This window comes from Acanthochromis polyacanthus, chromosome 3 (genome assembly GCF_021347895.1).
Source record: "Acanthochromis polyacanthus isolate Apoly-LR-REF ecotype Palm Island chromosome 3, KAUST_Apoly_ChrSc, whole genome shotgun sequence".
NCBI lineage: Eukaryota > Metazoa > Chordata > Actinopteri > Pomacentridae > Acanthochromis > Acanthochromis polyacanthus.
The window spans coordinates 32,177,902-32,198,756 of record NC_067115.1 but is presented as its reverse complement, the minus strand read 5'-3'; the positions used below and the strand labels follow the sequence as shown (position 1 = coordinate 32,198,756).

General features: G+C 39.3%; 2 protein-coding genes across 3 annotated transcripts; both read right to left on the bottom strand.

The window, feature by feature from the left end:
- Positions 1 to 4,320: 4,320 nt before the first annotated feature.
- LOC110960439 (B-cell receptor CD22-like) lies at positions 4,321 to 10,915 on the bottom strand. The gene is made up of 9 exons (XM_051945986.1): positions 10,904 to 10,915; positions 9,819 to 10,068; positions 8,477 to 8,734; positions 8,105 to 8,365; positions 7,612 to 7,872; positions 7,328 to 7,409; positions 7,157 to 7,217; positions 5,767 to 5,993; positions 4,321 to 4,543 (listed from the first exon to the last, which is right to left on the bottom strand). The coding sequence occupies exons 1-9, from the start codon at positions 10,913 to 10,915 to the stop codon at positions 4,465 to 4,467; spliced, it is 1,491 nt and encodes a 496-aa protein (XP_051801946.1). The 3' UTR covers positions 4,321 to 4,464.
- Positions 10,916 to 14,242: 3,327 nt separating this feature from the next.
- On the bottom strand, positions 14,243 to 20,531 carry LOC110960440 (B-cell receptor CD22-like). Of its 2 annotated transcripts, none has more exons than XM_051946238.1 (5): positions 20,158 to 20,531; positions 17,237 to 17,318; positions 17,065 to 17,125; positions 15,762 to 15,979; positions 14,243 to 15,279 (listed from the first exon to the last, which is right to left on the bottom strand). In XM_051946238.1, exons 1-5 carry the CDS (start codon positions 20,369 to 20,371, stop codon positions 15,207 to 15,209), a joined length of 648 nt encoding a protein of 215 aa, XP_051802198.1. In that variant the 5' UTR covers positions 20,372 to 20,531; the 3' UTR covers positions 14,243 to 15,206. The 2 variants fall into 2 exon arrangements, with proteins under 2 accessions (XP_051802198.1, XP_051802199.1); XM_051946239.1 differs by having other exon boundaries at positions 15,762 to 15,976.
- Positions 20,532 to 20,855: the final 324 nt, after the last annotated feature.

Here is a 20,855-nt window from a genome sequence, read left to right as displayed (position 1 = left end):
GCTGCCCATATTTAATCAGCCCCCCCGTCCCCCGTGTCAAAATGATGCATGTTTGAACAGACACGTCAAGTGCAGCAGCAGCAGCAGCTGCAGCTCTATGAGGCCTGTGAGCCCCCTACCCCTGAACAAGCCCCAGTACCCACAACTGAAGAAGGAGGGGAGCAACTGCAGCCGCCAGAAGAAAAGACGAAGATTCCATGATGAGACCTCTGAAGAGGAGAGGTCTCAGGAGAGTGCAGAAACTGTGTTTCGGAACACTGTGGTGTTTTTTACTGCTATGGACAGTATCATAAGTGACTTGGGAACTAGGTTCCAGACCACAGCAAATATTTTGAATGAATTTTCTGCTGTTCTGAAAGTTGGGCAGATGAGTGAGGACAAAATCTCTTCTCTGTGCCAACAATTGATCACAAAGTATTCTGGTGATCTTACACCTGATTTTGAAAATGAAGTAAGACACCTTAACAGTGGATATGCTTCCAATTTCCTCCCTAACTTGTCCCATCTTGAACTCCTGAATGCTGTTTGTGAGCTGCAGCTGCAAAGCATCTTTGGAGAAGTGTGTATTGCTTTGCGTATATTTTGCATACTGCCAGTTAGTGTTGCAGGTGGTGAGAGAGCTTTCAGCAAGCTAAAAATGATTTTTAAAAAAACTACTTAAGGTCCAAAATGTCACAGGAAAGGCTCTGCAGTCTTACCATGCTGTCCATCGAATGTCAGTTGGCTAGAAAGCTAGACTTCAAAGACCTGATCAAGGATTTTGCTACGGAGAAGGCTCGGCGTTGGGCTCTTGGTTAGAAAGGTTGAGCAAGGGCCAGTTGTAAATATGTATTGTGTGTATATGTGTGCAAGACGAAGCTTGGCTGAGCAAGGTTGTCTCTGGCCTGTTATGTTTTTTCTTTATGAATGGACCTACTTTGTTTACTTAGTTTAACATCTCCAGCTGATTTTATTATTGTGCTTGTTGTATGATTCTATAGATGGTGATGAGAAATCATAAAAGGCAGTTGGCTTTTTGTATTTTATTTATTTATTTTATTTTTTATTTTATCTGTTTCTTCACAGAAGATAATTGCAATTTATTTAATGGAAGAGGTTATTTTATGTTCAAGTTTTGTATTATTCAGGTATGTAATTTAATTTGGGGAAATTTTATGCTAAAGAATGAGAATCAGTCTTGCAGTAAATAAATGAAACATTGTATTCAGAGTGTTAAATGCTTCCCCTGCCAAATAACTGTCACTGTCAAACTTTTCACAAATATGGGAAATAATAGTCAAAAATATCATTAAAATGCACAGTTTTATGTAAACAGCACAAAATATTTTCACCGGCCTTATGTCCGGCGCTACAGGGGCCAAGTAAAATTTCTTTTCATGGGGCCCAAACTCCCTGATGGCTCCCCTGCCTGCCGCTCTTGAGTAAGACGTTCTGGTGCTCATCGCTCTCTCCACTGCCGTCCCAAATCTGCTCTTTTCGTTGATTCCAACCACTCGTGTCTGTGTGCTCTCTGCTCGGGCTCACCCCCTCGCCTTAACACACGGAGCAAAGGAAGAAGGTGGCCTGGTCTGATTAATCAAGCTTTCTTTTTCATCACGTGGATGGCCTGGAGTGTGTGCGTCGCTTTCCTGGGGAACACAAGGCACCAGGATGCACTATGGGAAGAAGGCAAGCCAGTGGAGGCAGTGTGATGCTTTGAGCAATGTTGTGCTGGCAAACCTTGGGTCCTGCCATCCATGTGGATGCTACTTTGACATGTACCACCTACCTAAGCACTGCTGCAGACCATGTACACCCTTTCAGGAAAAAGGTATTCCCTGATGGCTGTGGCCTCTTTCAGCAGGATAATGTGCCATGCCACAAAGCAAAAATGGTTCAAGAATGATTTGAGCAGCACAACAATGATTTTGAGGTGTTGACTTGGACTCAAAATTCCCCAGATCTCAATCCAGTGGAGCATGTGTGGGATGTGCAGGACAAACAAGTCCGATCCATGGAGGCCCCACCTCACAACTTCCAGGACTAAAAGGATCTGCTGCTCACATCTTGGTTCCAGATACCACAGCACACCTTCAGGGTTCTAGTGGATTTCATGCCTTGATGGGTCAAGGCTGTTCTGGCAGCAAAAGAGGCACGAACACAATATTAGGCAGGTGGTCATGACACTGTGTCTGATCGGGGTATCTTGGGCTTTTATAATGTATATTTGACAGGGACAGTAAAGAGAAAGAACCAAGCAGAGAAAGTATTGGAATGACTTACATCTTATGGTGCTGCTGGCAGCTCGATAGTTAAGCCAAAGATCTGCTGCTCAGGCCAAATGTGTCCGTATGGTTTACGTTCTAAACTTTCTCAGCCATCAAATTGACCCTTGAAAACACGTTTTCAAAGGTGTGAGTAGCTTAAATGATATTTTATCCACTTCCATTATCATTTAGTGGACATCAGCAAATCGGAAAGAAACACCTCAAATCCTGGCCAGATATACCTAATGCTACCTGCTATAATTTAATGATACGATAGATGTGAGTTCATGTAGCTTTTATGACAGATAAAACACAAAACACTGATACCAGTGAGGGACGTTATACAAGTTAATGAAACGACATAGTCGGAGTCCTGTATATTGTATATTATATATGTTGTATGATTTGTAGTGCCTCTATGATGGGTTCTTTAGGCAGTCCATTTCCCACATTTTTCATTAAATATTGATTGTTATCTAGTTGACTGCATGAGTCTTTCTGTATTGTACCTCTTCAGCTGTGTCCAGTCAGTGTATCAGTAGGGGTCTTTTTATTTAAACCAATTACGCTGCAAAAACAACTTTTATCAGGTATCAGTCTTCACCACACAAGTCCTAAATAATAGATGTCATACCATTGCATTATTTTCTCATTTCAAACATTCCAGGAATACACGAGTGGGATCTACAGATTGTATTTGTCTTCATTTACACTGTTTACGTCCAAGCTGTGAAATATCATATCATTTACAAAAGTTCTACTTATTGATTGATCGATAGTCCCAGTGAGTTATGACAGTGTGACAGTCAGCCTAAATACACACTACCAGGATCCTGAGGTTAACAGCTAAATGAAATTCAGTCATGATTTACGCTAGTAGTTGTGACTGTGCTTTTGCTACTGCTCTTAGGACCTGACGTCGACATATGTGGACATTTTTCCCCCCAAAGAGATCATATTGTTCATAATAATGACAATAATAAAAAAAAACACAATAATAAAATTTTGAATATTGCCAACAATAATTATAACAGCAATGCAAATATAATATACATATAATTTAAATATAAAAATATAAGAAACCCAATTATCACACATTAGATTTTCTACATTTATTATGTTTATTGGTTGCTCCTTATCTCAAATAACTAGAAGAAATCTAAAGTGCAAGTCCAACCAAAGCTCAGGTCTCAAGAGGTTAAAGATATCATACAGCCTTTGGTGTTTTCTTTCCTAAATTGGAAATCATCGCACACAAATACATGTAAGTCATTGTAAATTGTCTCCATGTGACAATGGGATCTGATGGTTTTTAAGGAAGAGTCACTGCAAACCAACACAAAATAACTAAATCGATCCTGTTGTGAAACATTTCTATGCTGATGTAAGTGGCCTCTTCCAGGATGACAATGGTTTCATCCACAGGGCACAAGGGGTCACTGAATGGCTTCATAAAAATGCTCGGGGAATACGACCCTCTGAGCTTCCATATTACTCATATTGCATCATGTGTTGATGAGATGAGAGTGTGTCACATATTTATGTGAAACTTATGTTTGTAACACCTTTGATTGGAGCAGCACCCCTGGGGTTGAGACATCATTATCTATCAGCAAGGTGTGAACAGGCTGTGATGCAACAATTCCCATCATTTATATCATAATGACTTGTTGTTCTTTCGTGTAGAGAATATAATATTTATTTATGCAGAGAGTGTATGTGTGCAGTACGGTGTTCTTAATATACAAGACAATAAATTAATAAACTGTTGTTCCAAAAAAAAATCCATCCAGAAAGTGGTTAAAGAGCTAAATAGGGACATTAAAGAGTTGAGCTGATGATCCACGTCTCCCCCTTTTTCCTGTATCTCTCTCACTTCTGTCCTGTCATCAAAGCTAAAAAAAATTAATAAACTAAGACACTGAAAAGCTGCTTGCAGTGGTTTGGTTTTCGTTTAGCCCGACCAACCAGGCTATCATATTATCTTTCTTTCTTTCTTTCATAAAGACAGAAAACACACACACACACAAATGACAAAACACAATAACTATAGATCTACTCTGGGGTGGTGGTCACATACAGTTGTTTTATTTTGTTATAACTTGCAGCTGTTGCCAAAGAAGCCTCAACAAATAGAGTTCTCAACACTTTTGTTATTTAGCTTTCGACTTCAGCGTGGCTATAAAAAAATTTCATATATGAACAACAAACGACACATTCATGTTGTGTTCACATAGTTTTTGTTCACTGTACTGTACAGTGCAAACACATCCTCTCCATTCTCGTGACATCTTCTTCTGTAAAGAAAAAACAAAGTGTCAGTTTCCAATAAAAGGTGTTTTCTTTTACCTGTATGACTGTACAAAAGTTTGGAGTCACCCAGACAATTTCACGTTTTCCATGAAAACTCACACTTTTATTCTTGTGCTAACATAACTGCACAAGGGTTTTCTAATCATCAATGAGCCTTTCAACACCATTAGCTAACACAATGTAGCATTAGAACACAGGAGTGATGGTTGCTGGAAATGTTCCCCTATGGAGATATTCCATTAACAATCAGCCGTTTCCAGCTAGAATAGTCATTTACCACAATGTCTAGACCAGGGGTCGGCAACCTTTAACACTCAAAGAGTCATTTCGACCAGTTTCCCACAGAAAAGAAAACACCGGGAGCCGCAAAATCCTTTTGGCATTTAAAATGAAGACAACACTGCATATATCGCTTTTTTACCTCTATACCTTTGTTAATCAGTCATGATTAATTAATTACAAAGCCTCTAATTAGATAGATTCATTTTTTAAATTGTGCCCTTCCACTAATATTTATCTTACCTGGTTAATGTCATTTTTGCTCCTGGACCTCATATGTTACGTAATGTTAGCTGGAAATCAATATTTTGAGAATGTCTATTTAACTTGTAAAATCTATTTATCTTAAGCTAATAACTTTTCTCCAGTAAGTCGCTGCCCTATTTTCCAAGAAGACACTCCTCTGACTCTCTGACCTGCTGCCTGGACATCGAGCGGTGTTCTTGCGAGCAACTTGTATTACCCTATCATGAGTACTTTTGACTCAAAGACAAGACGTGTCTTTCTTGGAGTGGAGCTCTAATATACAGGCTTGCCATTCTTGAGTACAAAACGATGTGAAACTACCAGCGTTGCTTCTCCATCTTCTCTGCATAAACTTTGCGCTCTCATGTCACAGGGGAAAACCCCAGCAGCACATCCGGTCGAGTGACACGTCAAAATAAGAGCGGTTATTTCACAATAAAACTCTCTATATTAAAATGCATTGAAACGCGCCTGAAAGGCAGAGCAATTTATTTTTCAAAGTTACAGGGAGCCACAACAGAGGGCTGAAAGAGCCGCATGCGGCTCCGGAGCCGCGGGTTGCCGACTCCTGGTCTAGACTGTGTTTCTGATTGTTTTAATGCTATCTTCACTGAAAGAATAGAAGGATATTTCTAAGTGACCCTAAACTTTTGAACAGTAGTGCATGAGTGGAGCTACTCACCCTGATGATCTGCTTGAGCTGTCAACTTTTACATCAGTGTATTCAACAGCATCCTCTTCTTCCTTGTCTTCCTCAGCGTGTCTGTGAGGCTGAACCCGCCTGATGTTGGAGTACAGAACATCTGTGTGCGTCTGAGAGAAGCAGATGCTGCTGTAGTGGAGCTCATCCTGCTGTTCTGCCGGTGGTCTTTCTGCTGACAGGACGTTATTCAGCAGACCTGAAGGTAGCTGATGGAACAAACAGAACCTGAACACATTGTGGAACAAATTGAACTTATAGAAAAAATACCACTTTGAATCTGAACAGGGGAGATTTTTCTTCAGCTACTTCACCAGGTACTGAGAGTTTCTACTCGGTGTTCTATTTTTGTACAGTTAATCCTACTTTGATGGGACAAACAACTGTCCATGACACTAATTAATGCTTCTTTGCTTAGACAAACTCCCGTATGCTCATCAGTGATATTTTGTTATAAAACTAAACTACATTCTCAGTTAAATTTTGAAGGAAGCATATTTTCTGCTCGATTATGTTTCTTTGTGACATGTCACAAATACCGGTACAAAGTAAAAATCAACTACAGTAGACTTATGTTGGAGGTTCTTGAAGAAATTTCACCATTATCCAAGGATGGTCTTTAGTTCTGACTAAACTGCCAAGGATAGTGACTGTTCTAATGGGGATTCTGGTGTAGCGTCTTGGGCTGGTAGCCTAGTTTCTTGAATGAATTGTGTATTTTACTGGAGCCAGTATTTGGGCAGCTGGTGTTGGTGGGGGACCTGGGGTCATTAATGGAACTCCAGGTACCATTAACGACTCAGGACTCACATGCCTCAGTGTGGACCTCCTGGTTTCACATCAGTTTACACGTGGAGGCAGTGAGTCCTGGTCATTAATGGGTCATCAGCCATGTGACCTGGAGTGACTATAAATTCTCTATCTCCATATTAGTCAATGAGAACTGAAGATGAACCTTGGATGAAGGTGAAACATCTTCAAGAACCTACAAGAGAAGTCCAGTTGGTTTCTAGTGAAGCTCCTATGATCACCATGACCTGGCTGACTGAGAATCTACAGAAACTTCACAAATACATGTTCACTCATCATATCTGAGACATTTGTTTTATTGCTTTACTGTTGCTCTTTATCAGGCAGCCGATCATGTGTCAGATCGGGTGAGACATGCTGGATAAAAGCTCTGGATGCATTATTTACTGATCAGACATGTTAAATTTTTCAAAATCTGGTGAAGGAAAACCGTTATGATGAATGAAATCACAGCAAATATGGAAGTTACACAGGAAACTCGACAAGTTTCTTGTTGGCAACTGAAATGTTGGGCTGTTTTTGTTTGTTTGTTTGTTGCTCTGGACTACTTGAACTTTCTCACCTGTGCTCTGTTGACAGGCCTCTCTTCACCCTTACATTGCTGTGTGAAGCACTTGTTCCTTCTGCGCACAGCAAAGGAATGAAATAGATGGATTCAATCATTAGCTCAGAAAAAGTGTGACAAAAACTTTGACATTAGTGAACAAAATCATAGTGATGTAGAATTTCTCACCTAATCCAAAACAGGACAGTGATGAGTGTGACAGCCAGCAGGACAGAGATGACTGATCCCAAAGCTGCTGATTTACCAGAGCCTGGAGAGTCAGAAGGAAGAACGGGAAGCTAATTTGGGATCTTGAGGATGCTTGATTGTGTTTAGATCATTTTCATACTCATCAAACCATTCAGAAAGCCACTGTACACTGACTAAAAAGTCCTGCATCTGTTATGTTTGTCTAATCCTTGATTGAAAATCAAAAATAATCAGGTCTGTGTAGGTGGATGCACATAATTTACCTGCCACAAAAACTGGATGTGAGGTGGACTTTTGACATCCTCTGGTGTTCTGAGCTTCACAGTAATAATTCCCACTGTGTTCAGCTCTAAAGTCAGTGATGGTGAAGGTCTGTCCTGATGCTTTTGGAGAGTTTTCATTCTCCTTGTACCAGGTGTAATTAGCTGCTGGGTTAGCATCACTGCTGCAGGTCAGATTCACTGAGCTTCCCTCCATTATCTCACCAGATGGACTCACTGACACAGAGGGAAGCTTTGGAGCATCTGGTGAGAGATATAAAGAAACGCAACTCATGAGATTTTGTGGACAGACGAGTTAAGTACCAGCATAAAGGAAAGGCAGAGACAGTTTGTGATATTTCTATGAATTTTTTTGACTTATTTTCCACAACCATAATTACTACTTTTCAGTAAAGCCTTGGCATTGCTTCTATATAACATGGCATCCATCGACTCATCTTTACATTACAAAATCTCCTTGATCCTTTTTACTCACATTGCACATCTAAGAACAGAGATGTAGAGTTGATCTCTCCATAAAGATTCTCAGCCTTGCAGCAGTAGGTTCCTCTGTCCTCAGAGCTGACGGACGTAAAATGATAAATATCTTCTGGTCCTTGAAGCAGTATTTGGTTCTCCTTGTACCAGGTGTAGTTAGCTGCTGGGTTAGCATCACTGCTGCAGGTCAGAGTCACTGAACTTCCCTCCATTATCTCACCAGATGGACTCACTGACAAAGAAGAGGTTTCTGGACCATCTAGTAGAAAAGTTTACATAGATTTTCATAATTCATTATCTGCAATGCAAAGCAAGCCAGAAATTTAAGATTTAAGCTACTTGTTGCATTACAGAAGTGGTTTTTACTCACATTTTACATTAATGAAGACACATTTAGATGCCATCTGCCCGAGCTCGTTCTCAGCTGTACAGTAATACTCTCCGGAGTCTGAGGACTGGATGGAGCTCAAGATGAGTGGTGTTTCTTTATGGAGCAGTGTTTGGTTCTCCTTGTACCAGGTGTAATTAGCTGCTGGGTTAGCATCACTGCTGCAGGTCAGAGTCACTGAACTTCCCTTCATAATTTCACCAGAGGAACTCATCAACAATAAGGGAACCTTTGGAGAATCTAGAGGATTTGAACATAGAAGACACTGATTATACCGACTGTCGCATCTCATTGTATTTTTCATTAATTTTGTGTTTATTTCATGTTTCTGTGAGTTATGTATCTGCTATCTCTCTGTCACTGTTTTGATATTTCCAGTGGCCAATTGTTTTTCCTCTCAACTGCTGGTCAGTTTAGTTATTCTGTTCTATATTTAAAGAAATAATTCACAATATTCAGCAAATTGAATTGAAGCTATCACTGTGAACCCAAGCATGCCCACAATGCATTTAAATAAGATATTATTATAAGGTAACTTACATAGGTACAGAATGCCTTGGATTTTTAAACAAACAAAAAAAATTCAAAGTATTCTGTTCATTTTCTGTTGTTTTCATACTACCTATTATGTAGATTCAGCAGGTTTAAATTAGTATTTGCCAAACTTCTTTGTGTTACTGCCACCAAGTGTTGATCAGCTGCAGACATGTACAACTTTGTGTGGACAAAACAGGGGCACTTTGAAAAAACTGTGCTCCTTCCAATTCCAATTAAGATGCATGTGACATTTGGTCACCACACCTCCAGGACCTCCACATTCACTATCCAGGGTTTGTAATCTTGAATGGCTGCTGAAGTGTTCTTCCATAGTACTTATGTACAATGTGTGAGTGAATAAATGTCATATTTAGTCGGTTAGTAAGACTGTGGACACTGCAGTGATTCATGTGTTTTGAACTCGTCGGCTAAACCCAGAATGACAGCTTTACTTGTTTTTGCCACTTGGTGGCAGCAGCACATCTCATAAAGTTTACATGGAAGACTTGAACAAACAGTGGTCTCATTACAGATCCAGCAGATATGAAGCCATATTTTGATCTGAAGTTGTGTTTGCATCCACCTGATAAAACTATGTCCAGTATTCACTCTGGATTTCGCTTTGTCCTGATGAAAAAATATGACTAATTAGCAGCAGGTAAATATCACTTCACATACAAGAACTGCACTCCTCTAATTCATTGTTTCTGTAAAATAATTAAATAAAAAATGTAGCTACTTTGAAGATGAATTTTTTTTTTTTTTTGATTTTGTGTAGTAAACTCACACACTGGAAGAGATTGGTGACCCTTGTAGGAGCAGGAATAACGATCTGCTGGATCAATGTGTTTGCTGTAAGAATAAGAGGTTTCTTCTTGAATTCTTGTTTCATTCTTGTACCAGACAAAGGTCAAATGACCAGGAGGAAAACAGTTGCTGTGACAAATAAGCTTTGGACCAGAGGAAGACCAGATCACCTGCACCTGTATATCTGGGACTGTCAATTTAAATGAGAGAGAAATGTCACGTAAAATGAACTTTCAACAACACACAGCACTACCGGACAGAGAATATAAAGCTGTCATACAGCTAAATGCTAACATCCACATTACAAATGTTTCTGTCTGGTCTACAAGTATTTGACACAACTTTCAGAATTTGCCTCAAAAGTAATCAGCAATTGACTGAATAGCAGTTTCAGATGTTAATGGAATTTTCATTTGGTAGCTGGTCATGAAAAATTTGAAAATGTGGTCATAGGAAGTAAAAGAGGTCATCATTAGGCTAAAAAACACAAAACAGATCCATCAGAGAAACAGCAGAAACCTTGGATTGAGCAAATCAGTAACTTGGTTCTTTCTTTGGTGAGCTCAGCAACAACAAAAGGTCTGGAAGGACATAGATGGCATTTAAAGTGGTTAAGAAAGTCAAGAATACTTTTCGATAGGTAGACATATTATCATCAAAGTCTCCAATCAAGAGAAGCCTTCAAGACTGTAAGTACAAGGTTTACTGTGCTATGAAAAACAATTCGCCCTCCTACAAATTATGTTCTATTTCTGCATATTTATCACACTTTAAAGTTTTCAGATCATCAAACAAACTTAAAGTCATTGCTGAGGCTCTGGGACTCCAGAGAAACGTGAGAGACTTTATGTAGAAACATGGAAAAGTGGAGAACCTTCCTAGGAGTGGACGGCCTTCCAACATTTCTCCAAGACATTCACATCTAACCCAGGTCACAAAAGAACCCAGAGGAACACCTAAAGATCTGCAGACCTCACTGCTCTTGGTTAAGGTCCGTCTACATGATTCCACAATAAGGAAAACTCTGAGAGGAAATGGAACCATGGGAGAGTTAAAGGATCAAACCAAAAAGAACATAACGGCTACGTCCGGTATTTGCAAAAAAATATCTAGATGAGCCCCAAGACTTTTGGGATAATATCCTGTGGACTGATGAGTCCAATGTGGAACTTTCTGGTAGACATGGGTCTGTTACATCTGGTGCGAAGCTAAAACTACATTCCACCATAAGAACATGATACCAGCAGTGAAACATGGTGGTGGTAGTTAGAAATGTCCAGAATTTTTTTCAGTGAAGATAGCATTAAATGAATCAGAAATCCAGTCTAGACATTGTTAATGTGGTAAATGACTATTCTAGCTGAAAGTGACTGATTTTTAATGGAATATCTCCATAGGGGTACAGAGGAACATTTCCAGCAACCATCACTCCTGTTCTAATGCTACATTGTGTTAGATAATGGTGTTGAAAGGGTAATTGATGATTAGAAAACCTTTGTGCAGTTATGTTAACACATGGATAAAAGTGTGTTTTCATGGAAAACATGAAATTCTCCAGGTGACCTGAAACTTTTTGAACAGTAGTGTAATCGTTGTTCACAGTACCTGTTACAGTCAGAGTGGTTCCAGGTAAATCACTCCCCCACTCAAACCTTGATCCTTTGAACGTGAAGCGATATTCTGCTGAATCCGTGTCTCTCAGGTCATTGATTCTCAGAATGGAGCCTCCTCTATATTTTTCAAAGAGTTGAGTGCGCTGTGCATATTGGAAGTCTTTTCTAAGGTCCAGAGGAGATTTTGATCTTTGCCAGCGAGGTGCCACACGGAACCAGAATTTTTCTTCAGCCCATAACTGAACAAACTGATTGAATGTACAAGAAATGTTCACTGATGAGCCCCTGAAGGCACAGATGCTTCTCTCAGCGTAGACCACTTTGTTGCATGACTTACCATAGATACCTGAAAAAAATTATTCATTACAAACTATAGTTTTTACAGCAGTAATTGGTTGGTTGTTTTACTGTAGACAGAGAGACACATGAAGTCATTGTGCAGCACATTAGGCAAAACAGCAGCATGTTAGTGTAAGACTGGAGTAAACTCACACACTGAAGGAGAGGAGAAAGTCTCATTTCCTCTTACAGAACAGGCAATGCTGTTCTCAGAGTAAAAGTAGCCACTATAAAGTGATGTTTCCCAGATCATCTTCCCATTCATGTACCAGATGTAGGAAGCATAAAGAGGTTGACAACCGCTGTGACACGTCAACTTTGACCATGTACAAGGTTCGATCTTGCACAGCGATGATTCACTTGTCTGCACCTGTAGATCTACATTTGAAATGAAGCAGAAATAGCTTGAAAAGATCAACCTGTTAGCATACACTCACGATAACACACACAGATATTCAGTGGAGCAGTTTCCAAGAAAAAAATATTACCATTGACAGATAAAGTGACTCCAAGTTGATCAGTATAACTTCCATCTTGTTGGTTTGTTATGAACATGAACTTGTACACAGCAGAGTCACTGTTTCTCAGGTCTGTGATTCTCAGAGTGCAGCTGTTTTTACCACAGAGATACTGCACACGACCTGCAAACTCTGAATCTGCTCTGAGATCCAAAGCTTCTTTGTCTTGCAGTTCAGTGAACCAGAATGTTTTCTCAACTGTTGTAACATGGTTGTTTATTCTGGTTGGGTATGTGTAGGAGCAGCTTAAGTCCACAGTTGATCCTTTCAAGGCACAGATGTGAGGGGAAGTGTAAGTCACTCCCCATCCGTTCTGCCCACTCACGACTGCAACACATCAGAAACAACAATCCAGTGAATGATAACATTAGATGTGAGAGGTAACATGGACCAGTTTCAAAAACCCTGCAAGTTAGGAAAACAAATGTAGTAAATCTGATTGAATTCTTAGACTTCCTGACAGTTGAGAGTCTCCAACTTCAATGCACTTATACTGAAAAAACAGGAAGCAGAATAATGGTTGTTGGTAGGGTGTGGAAGAAGAGTGTGAAAAAGGGTGTGAAAAAAAATGTTCCACTTGCTTGGTTTGTTTCCTGTCTGAAAGTAGAGATAAAATGCATCTGTGAAACTCTTAGACGCCAGCTTGTGATATCTTGACACCACTGAATCTCAGTAATTTTGCAGAAATAGCACATTAAAGTCAGAAAATCAAAGCATGAACTGAGCTTACAAGGTTAAATACACATGTATAGAATGATAATGAAACCCTATTGGCTGCAGACAGTAACCAATATTTGCCCTGGCACCACATCAGATTATCCTGACATGAATATATAATGTGCTCACAATAATGTGTATAATGTGTATAAAATAACGTTCTATTAGTAGTACAGCTGCGTCATGACACCCTTTGTCTTGGAAAGAGTCCCTTTTTTTACTTTAAGGAAAATCCAGCCACATGCTTAGAAAGTTTCTTCTAAAATCTACTCAATTTTGATGAATTTTATAACTGAGCGTTAACAGCAAGTGGTGTTGCAGAGTCTAAAAGGTCACATGCAATCATTGAATCACTTTTTACGATCATTCAAAAAGTGACCAGTAACTATGACAAATAAAGACAAATGTCATGAATTTCCTAAAATGGAAACGTAGATTTTTGATACCTGACACATGGAGAACGATGACAACAAATCTTCTCACAGCTGCTATCAAACTCATCTCTGCTCTGCTCTCCATTACCATGTCAGAAGGTTGATATCAGGGTCTATAGGCTGTGATAGACTGCAGATGAGGATGTGGTGTCAAACGAAAACCTGTCACCTCTGTGGTCGTCCATAATCATAAGATCTGTTCTGACTTCCTTCCTCTTTATGTCAGCTGGTCCTAAGATTTGAATAACTGTACATGTCTGAGATGAAATGAAGACTGCATGAACCTCCCAGAATACTGCAGTGTGTAAAAAAGAGAGGCTCATTGTTGGCCTGTTGGTCTCTGTACCACCACTATCTCAAATAAATCTGCTTTAACTTCTTGAGAGATAATCTTAAACCCATTTAAAAAGTCTTTGTCATGAATGTGAATCCAAATAGTTGATGTTTATCACTGATGGGTTTTTTTCTCTAAAAATTTTTTTTCTCTTTTCTTCTTTAAAAAAAATCACCAAAATGACTGATGATTATCAGCCAGAAACCACAAACACAGAAAGAATTGATCGGATTTTCAACTTTCCATCAGTCCTTGAACGTGTCGCGTAGTTCCATCAGAATAATGTACCAAACTTAGGTTTGAAATTGTGTGAAATTAGCTGTCTGTAACATAGCTGAGTAGAAGTTTTTAGGTAAAAACCAAAAATAAAACCAAGTGCAGTAGAACATCTTGGTATATTTGTCATTCAGTAACTGTAAAAAAATGTGCTCCCAATACATCAGTTGTGTTTAATGTGGTGGACAATACCAGTGACATGGTCCTGTTTATCCTTCTGGAAGCCAAATTTAAAGCAGCGATGCACCGTTTCTTGATTTATTATTCAGAGCTCTTAAATGTGTCTGTTGATGGTTGTAAACACAGTGGACAGGAGAGGAGACTTTATTCATCTAAAACATTTAAACAAGAAAAAGCAAGAAATACAGAACACAGTCGTCTGCATACAACCATGCTTAAAAATTTCTTAAAAAGTTATTGATGCTGTTTCTACACAATAATCTATCATTTATTTTCTTTATAACATACATAACATGACATCTGAATGGTCTACTTATTAAATTAATCTGTTTATTTAGTAGAATATCAACAATATAGATCAGTGCAGTCAAGACAGTTTATGAAAGTATTGCCAAAGAGGATGAAAGGGTGTAAAATAAGCCACGTACTGAAAACACAAAACAAAACACAGAAAATAAAAATCACTTTAAGGCCTAGTCCACACATACACAAGTTTTTTTTTCTTCAACAAAAAGGGTTCTTTCTCTACTGTTCCCCCAGAAAGTCTCCCTCCACATATAAACACAAAACTAGCATCGTTCAGAGCATGGTGAGCCAAGAGGCGGTGATATAAGCCTAAACTCCAGAGCAATATTGGCCAATCAGAGGCCAGGAAGAAGAAAAAAAGCTATTACAGGTTCCATTAGGCTACAGCTTTGTCCTCTCCGCTCGCTATATACATGGTAACTTTTTCAAAAATACATTGCTTCAGTGAGACTAGGCTACCAACAACGGTGCATCAAGGAACCACATGTGTGAACTGATTGAGACTGTTTATACATAAATATCTGTAAAGTCCTGTTTACAAGGTAAACACCAGCACAAACTCTGTTTTCTCTGTCTACATGTCTAAACTGCTGTAACATCTTCATGGAAACATCAAACATGTAGGGTTAGAAGAGGGACATAGATTTGTGTTCATAGTCTGTGGTTTTTGTTGACTGTGCTGTACACTGCTGACGGGTTCTCCACAGCTTCCTGACGACTCCGTCTGTCAGAACAAAACACACTTCATGAAGATAAGGACTGATAATTAGAAACAAACATTAACAACACCCTGAACCCCTTGACACCTGAATTTATTTACAATTAAATAAAAATAATAATTTGTGTTTTTTTTTCCAGCTGATGCTAAAATAAGTGGATATTAATTTGTCTACACATATAGAACAGATCTATAACATTAACAATAATAATAATAACAACAACAACAGATATATCATAATTAGATCCCAGTCTGACCAGTCCTACTAGAAACCAGTGCTTGTAAAAGGTTCCTAGGTACGTATTAAATATGCACAAAGCAGCATTCAGGGAATGGATACTCTATCTCAGCTGCAGTTTGAATGAAAGTGATACGTTGCGAATTCGCGACAATAGGCGTCAAGGGGTTAAAAAAAGAATAGATTTCAAAACACGGCAACATGATGGAAGGAATTAAACATTGCTCCATTCAAGAATAGTTCACCTCACCCTGGACTGCCATTGTTAAAGTTGACAGCAGTGTACTCCACATCCTCCTCCTCTTCCTCCTTTTGTTTGTTGGGCCAAGCTAGCATAATGTTGGAGTAGAGGGGATCTTCCTGCTTCTTAAAGAAACGAACACTGCTGTAGTAAAGGTCGTCCTGCTGCTCTGCCGGTTCTCTCTTCACTGCAGGTGAAGGGATGTCGTATTGTGGGTCTACATCCTGCTGAAAGGTAAATATCTCATTAACAACAGAGCTCAGGTACACAGGTCAGTGTGCTACAAGTTTTAAAACATAATTTTATGTTTTGCTATGAAATGTGAATACTGAAGGATTAAGGGGGGTATCTTACTCTACCAGCTGAATCACATCCTCACAGTATGGACAAAGAAATGTGTATGAGTTGATAAGGACATACAGTATACACTATTGTTCAAAAGTTTGGGGTCACACAGACCATGCCATGGTTTCCCTGAAAACTCACACTTTTATTCATGTACTAATAGAACTGCACAATAGTTTTCTAATCATCAATTAGCCTTTCAACACCATTAGCTAACACAATGTAGCATTAGAACACAGGAGTGATGGTTGCTGGAAATGTTCCTCTGTACCCCTATGGAGATATTCCATTAAAAATCAGCTGTTTCCAGCTAGAATAGTCATTTACCACATTAACAATGTCTGGACTGTATTTCTGATTCATTTAATGTTATCTTCTTTCCAAAAAACTGCTTTTCTTTCAACAATAACATCATTTCTAAATGACCCCAAGCTTTTGAACAGTAATATACATCCACACTAAAGAAAGGGCCAAAACATGGGCTCAGTGGGACGAGTGGCTGTCTTGTAACTGGAAGGTTGCTGGTTTGATCCTCAGCCCGTTGAGCTCGTGACATAGCAAGACACCTGAGCAAGACACCTAATCCCTAATTGCTCCTGGTGGGCTGTGGTTAGCGCCTTGCATGGCAGCTTACGCCATCAGCGTGTGAATGGGTGAATGTGATGTATCATGTAAAGTGCTTTGGACAAAAGTGCTATATAAATACAACCATTTACATTACAACAGTGTTTATCAAAACCATTTCCCCGCTGTGGGATTAATAAAGGTTTAATCTATCTATCTACATAGCACAGGATCATCTACAACAGAAAACAAACACAGTGACGGATACAAATAAAAGGCTTCGCGTTTTATCAAACACAAATCAATAAGATGGAAAAAAGAAGGACGGTAAAAAGGCAGCAAATAAAAGAACAAAAGCACTGTTTTAATCAATTTTTCAGTGACATCAGAAATCTTTCCATACCTGTGCTGTATTATCCGCGTTCTCTCTGGACTCTGAGGTTTTTTTCAAGGACCACTGTCTTCTGGATAGAACAAGGAGTGGGCAAACAAATGAATCATCAAATGACATCTCGAAACAACTGACTAAATTTAAAATTCCTTCCTGCATGTTGCAGTAAATCTGAACAACTCACCTAATCAATAGAAAGGCAGACAGGAATATGATAACCAGAACAATAACAGTGATTGATCCAACAGCTGCTGATTTCAAAGGTCCTGGGAAACAAAGATTAAACAGAAACAGTGAATATTTTTGAATTATGGGATGTTTGGCAACACAGAATTTAATGTGAAATAATAGATCTTCAATCAACTGCCTTCTAAAGAATGATTCATTTAAACTGTTTTGTTTGTGCTCCTCATTACATAGAACATTATTACTCCACTAAGAAATGCGGCGGAGTTATGTGACGATCGCTGTCTGTCTGTCTGTCTGTCTGTCTGTCTGTCTGTTAGCATCATTACTCAAAAACAGACGGATGCAAACGGATTTGGATAAAATTTTCAGGGAAGGTCAGAAATGACACAGGGACCAAACGGTTAGATTTTACCAGTGATGAGGCTTATGGTCTGGATCCACAGATTTGTTTAACACTTCTCTATCATATCAAAATAGCGTCACAGCATCACTGCAACCATGACAACAAGTGAACACTATGTCAGCTGCCTGCTGACGATCACATGATTGCAAAACTACAAATCAACCGCTGCGGACTTATCGGGACTTATTCATCGGAAATCATACAAGGAACAACTGATTAAATTACGGGGGTGTTTCTGAGTCCCATAAATTTCCACTGTCCGATGCATATTTAGGATGTGATTCGGTATCTGTACATAACAAACACATGCATAACACACACCTGTGCTCAGCTCAGGGTCATTTTGTTTGTGGGTACATTTATATTAAATGGGCACATTTTATGTTGTTGTGATTTCTGATCATCAGTAATTAATAAATAAATGCTACATTTCTAAAAAAAAAAAAAAAAGCTTCATGTCTGACAATGTCATTTGGGGAAGGAACAGTCTTGGTGGAGGACTGTGCTCTGAGTGTTGTTTTTTTTTACTGGTCCTCCATAATGCTTGTGTAACAGTTGATTCTGTGTCTAAATGAGGTCCTCTGGATAGAAGATGGACTATATTAACTATGTCTTGGACTCTTCAGAAGATACGTCTGATCACAACCAGGTACTGAGGTAGACTAGGTGCTACTAGCCAGAGCAGACGTGTTGTGATGGTGGACATCTCTCTGAGGGCTCTGTGAGGACTTTCACTCTCTCTGTGGAGGTATTTTTCTTATATGCAGGGAGAAGATGTGGAATTGGGATTTGAATGGGCCTGACTAAAACCCTTCAATCTAGAGGAGGCTGTGGTGAGAATAATGGTGCTCTTACATTTGAATGCTCCTTTATTTCTCCAAACAAAAGCCATCTCTATGTGTCAAAATATTCGAGCCATAGAGCTGATGAACAAAAGCCATCTTTGTGGTCCAGGTGAGCTTTTGCAAAGGCTAACTGAGCTAATTGAGGCTACCAGAACTGCCTCAGTTGTGATTTTTGGATTCTTCTTCAGCCTCTTGTACTACAGTTCTTGACATCATTGAGGTCATGTTCAGCTTCCTACCACATCTTTGGAGATTTTTCACAGTGTGGAACTTGTACTTTTGATGATTGTTTGCACTTTAAAATGTTTAGATAAAGCTTTATATCCCCATAGCTCTCATCTCATAAACATCCATAACACATAACTCTCTCACTCCAGTGAACCATTACAGCAATCCCACAAGGTTCTTTGGTTTTAATTTGTAATTGACTAGAAATGAACTGTAGAACAACTGTATGAGTTGTTCTCAATCTATAGTGTATTCAAATATCCAGCAGCAGGGTAGAAAATATCAGTAGCATTTGAAAAGGCCTTTGAAATTATGACAATTTTAAGGGCTTAGAATAGTTTTGGACAATTCATTGTTAGGAAAAATCTCAGTGTTTTACAATCTTTTGATGTTTGTTTATGTCATTTCCAACATGGTCTCACTTTTGGAGCCAATTACGAAGTTAAATTCTCTATAAACCAAAATGTTTCAACAAAGACACCATAAAGAATGAACCTAAAGGCCTTAAGGTTATACTTTCCACATCCTTCTGTACAGGCCAGTGAATGGATGTTATGCGAACGGTTATATTTGCCCTCAAATTAAAGGTAGATAAACACACTGAGTTAAAGCTTATGCACTTCCAAATTTTGTTTTCAACTATTTCAGTTACAACTCTTTAATGATGCATAATAGAATTGTGGATGATGGAGAATCACTTTTCACGGTTTCTCCTCTTAGCAGTCATCTAGGTACCACTTATTTTCCTGGTTCATGTGCAGTCATAGCGCAGACGTCCATGTGGTAATAAATTTTGGGCTAAATACAGATTTGGGCAGGTGGCAAAATTTACATTACCCGTACATTTGTGGATATGAAACACACATGGTTGCAGACAAGAAAAGCATGAACTGGCCTTTATGTAGTATCAGTACCTAGCAGTAAGAGTGGAAACAGGTGATTGATGCTGTGATAAATGGTTACCATTTAACTCCAATCTCTGGGCAAGATCAGTGCTTCTGTGGAAAACTATTTGATTTACAAATTTATCTTTTTTCAGCTTGGGTGCTTAAGAAAAAGTTAGGTTGTGTGACTAAATGTATGAATGTGGGGCGGCTGTGGATCAGGTGGTAGAGCGGGTTGGCCAATGATCAAAGGGTCGGTGGTTCGATTCCCGTTCTCGCCTAGTCATGCGCTGCATGCCGAAGTTTCCTCGGGCAAAATTCTGAACCCCGAATTGCCTATCAGTGACTGTTCCACTGGTGTATGAATGTATACTGACTGATGATTAGCAACCTGCACATTAGTGGGTGAATGGGAGCAATTGTTGTAAAAGCGCATTGAGTACTCTGATGAGTAGAAAAGTGCTATGTAAGAGCAAGTCCATTTAATACCACCCTACTTTTAGTACATCGTACTTTGACTGGTTTGTGGTAGTGGATGTAGAGTCGTGAGACCTACCAGGCACAATGATCAAATCTAAGGAGCGGTTACGGTGTCCTCTGCTGTTTCTGACTTCACAGTAATATTTCCCACTGTGTTTTGGTGTGGCGTGAGTGATGGTGAAGGTCTGTCCCAATGCTTTTGGTGAGTCTTCATTCTCCCTGTACCAGGTGTAGTTAGCTGCTGGGTTAGCATCACTGCTGCAGGTCAGATTCACTGAACTTCCCTCCATTATCTCAGCAGATGGACTCACTGACACAGAGGCCCGCCGTGGAGCATCTGGAGGACAATATAGTTGTTCATATTTGTGGAGTCAACATGGAAGGTCATCCACATCATGAGAAACACAGTGTGTTTGCTTTTTGTGTGTCTCTATGTAAGCTTTATTCAACATACATCATCTTACATCACTGCCATTATATTCACTGGGAAGAATCACACTGATTTTATTGCTCCATCAAGGAACGACGGAGGTATGTGATGATCGACTTACAGTTGTCTGTCTGTCCGTTAGCAACATTACTCAAAACTAGCTGATAGATTTGGATGAAATTTTCAGAGTAGGTCAAAAATGACACAAGGACCAAGTGATTAGATTTTGGCAGTGATGCGGCTTATAGTCTGGATCCACGGATTTGTTAAAGATTTCTGTCTCATTGTCAGATAGCGACACGGTGTCACTGTAACCATGGCAACAGGCGTCAGCTGCCTGCTGA

Excerpts from the sequence above, each read along its gene's own strand:
- LOC110960440 (XM_051946238.1), bottom strand. The coding sequence starts at position 20,371 with ATGGAGGGAAGTTCAGTGAATCTGACCTGCAGCAGTGATGCTAACCCA. Across the intron at positions 17,319-20,157 it reads AGATTTGATCATTGTGCCTG|GACCTTTGAAATCAGCAGCT; the intron begins GTAGGTCTCACG and ends TTTGTTTCCCAG. Across the intron at positions 15,980-17,064 it reads ACGCGGATAATACAGCACAG|CAGGATGTAGACCCACAATA; the intron begins GTATGGAAAGAT and ends TTTACCTTTCAG.
- LOC110960439 (XM_051945986.1), bottom strand. Across the intron at positions 8,366-8,476 it reads TGTCTTCATTAATGTAAAAT|ATGGTCCAGAAACCTCTTCT; the intron begins GTGAGTAAAAAC and ends CTTTTCTACTAG. Across the intron at positions 7,873-8,104 it reads TCTGTTCTTAGATGTGCAAT|ATGCTCCAAAGCTTCCCTCT; the intron begins GTGAGTAAAAAG and ends ATCTCTCACCAG.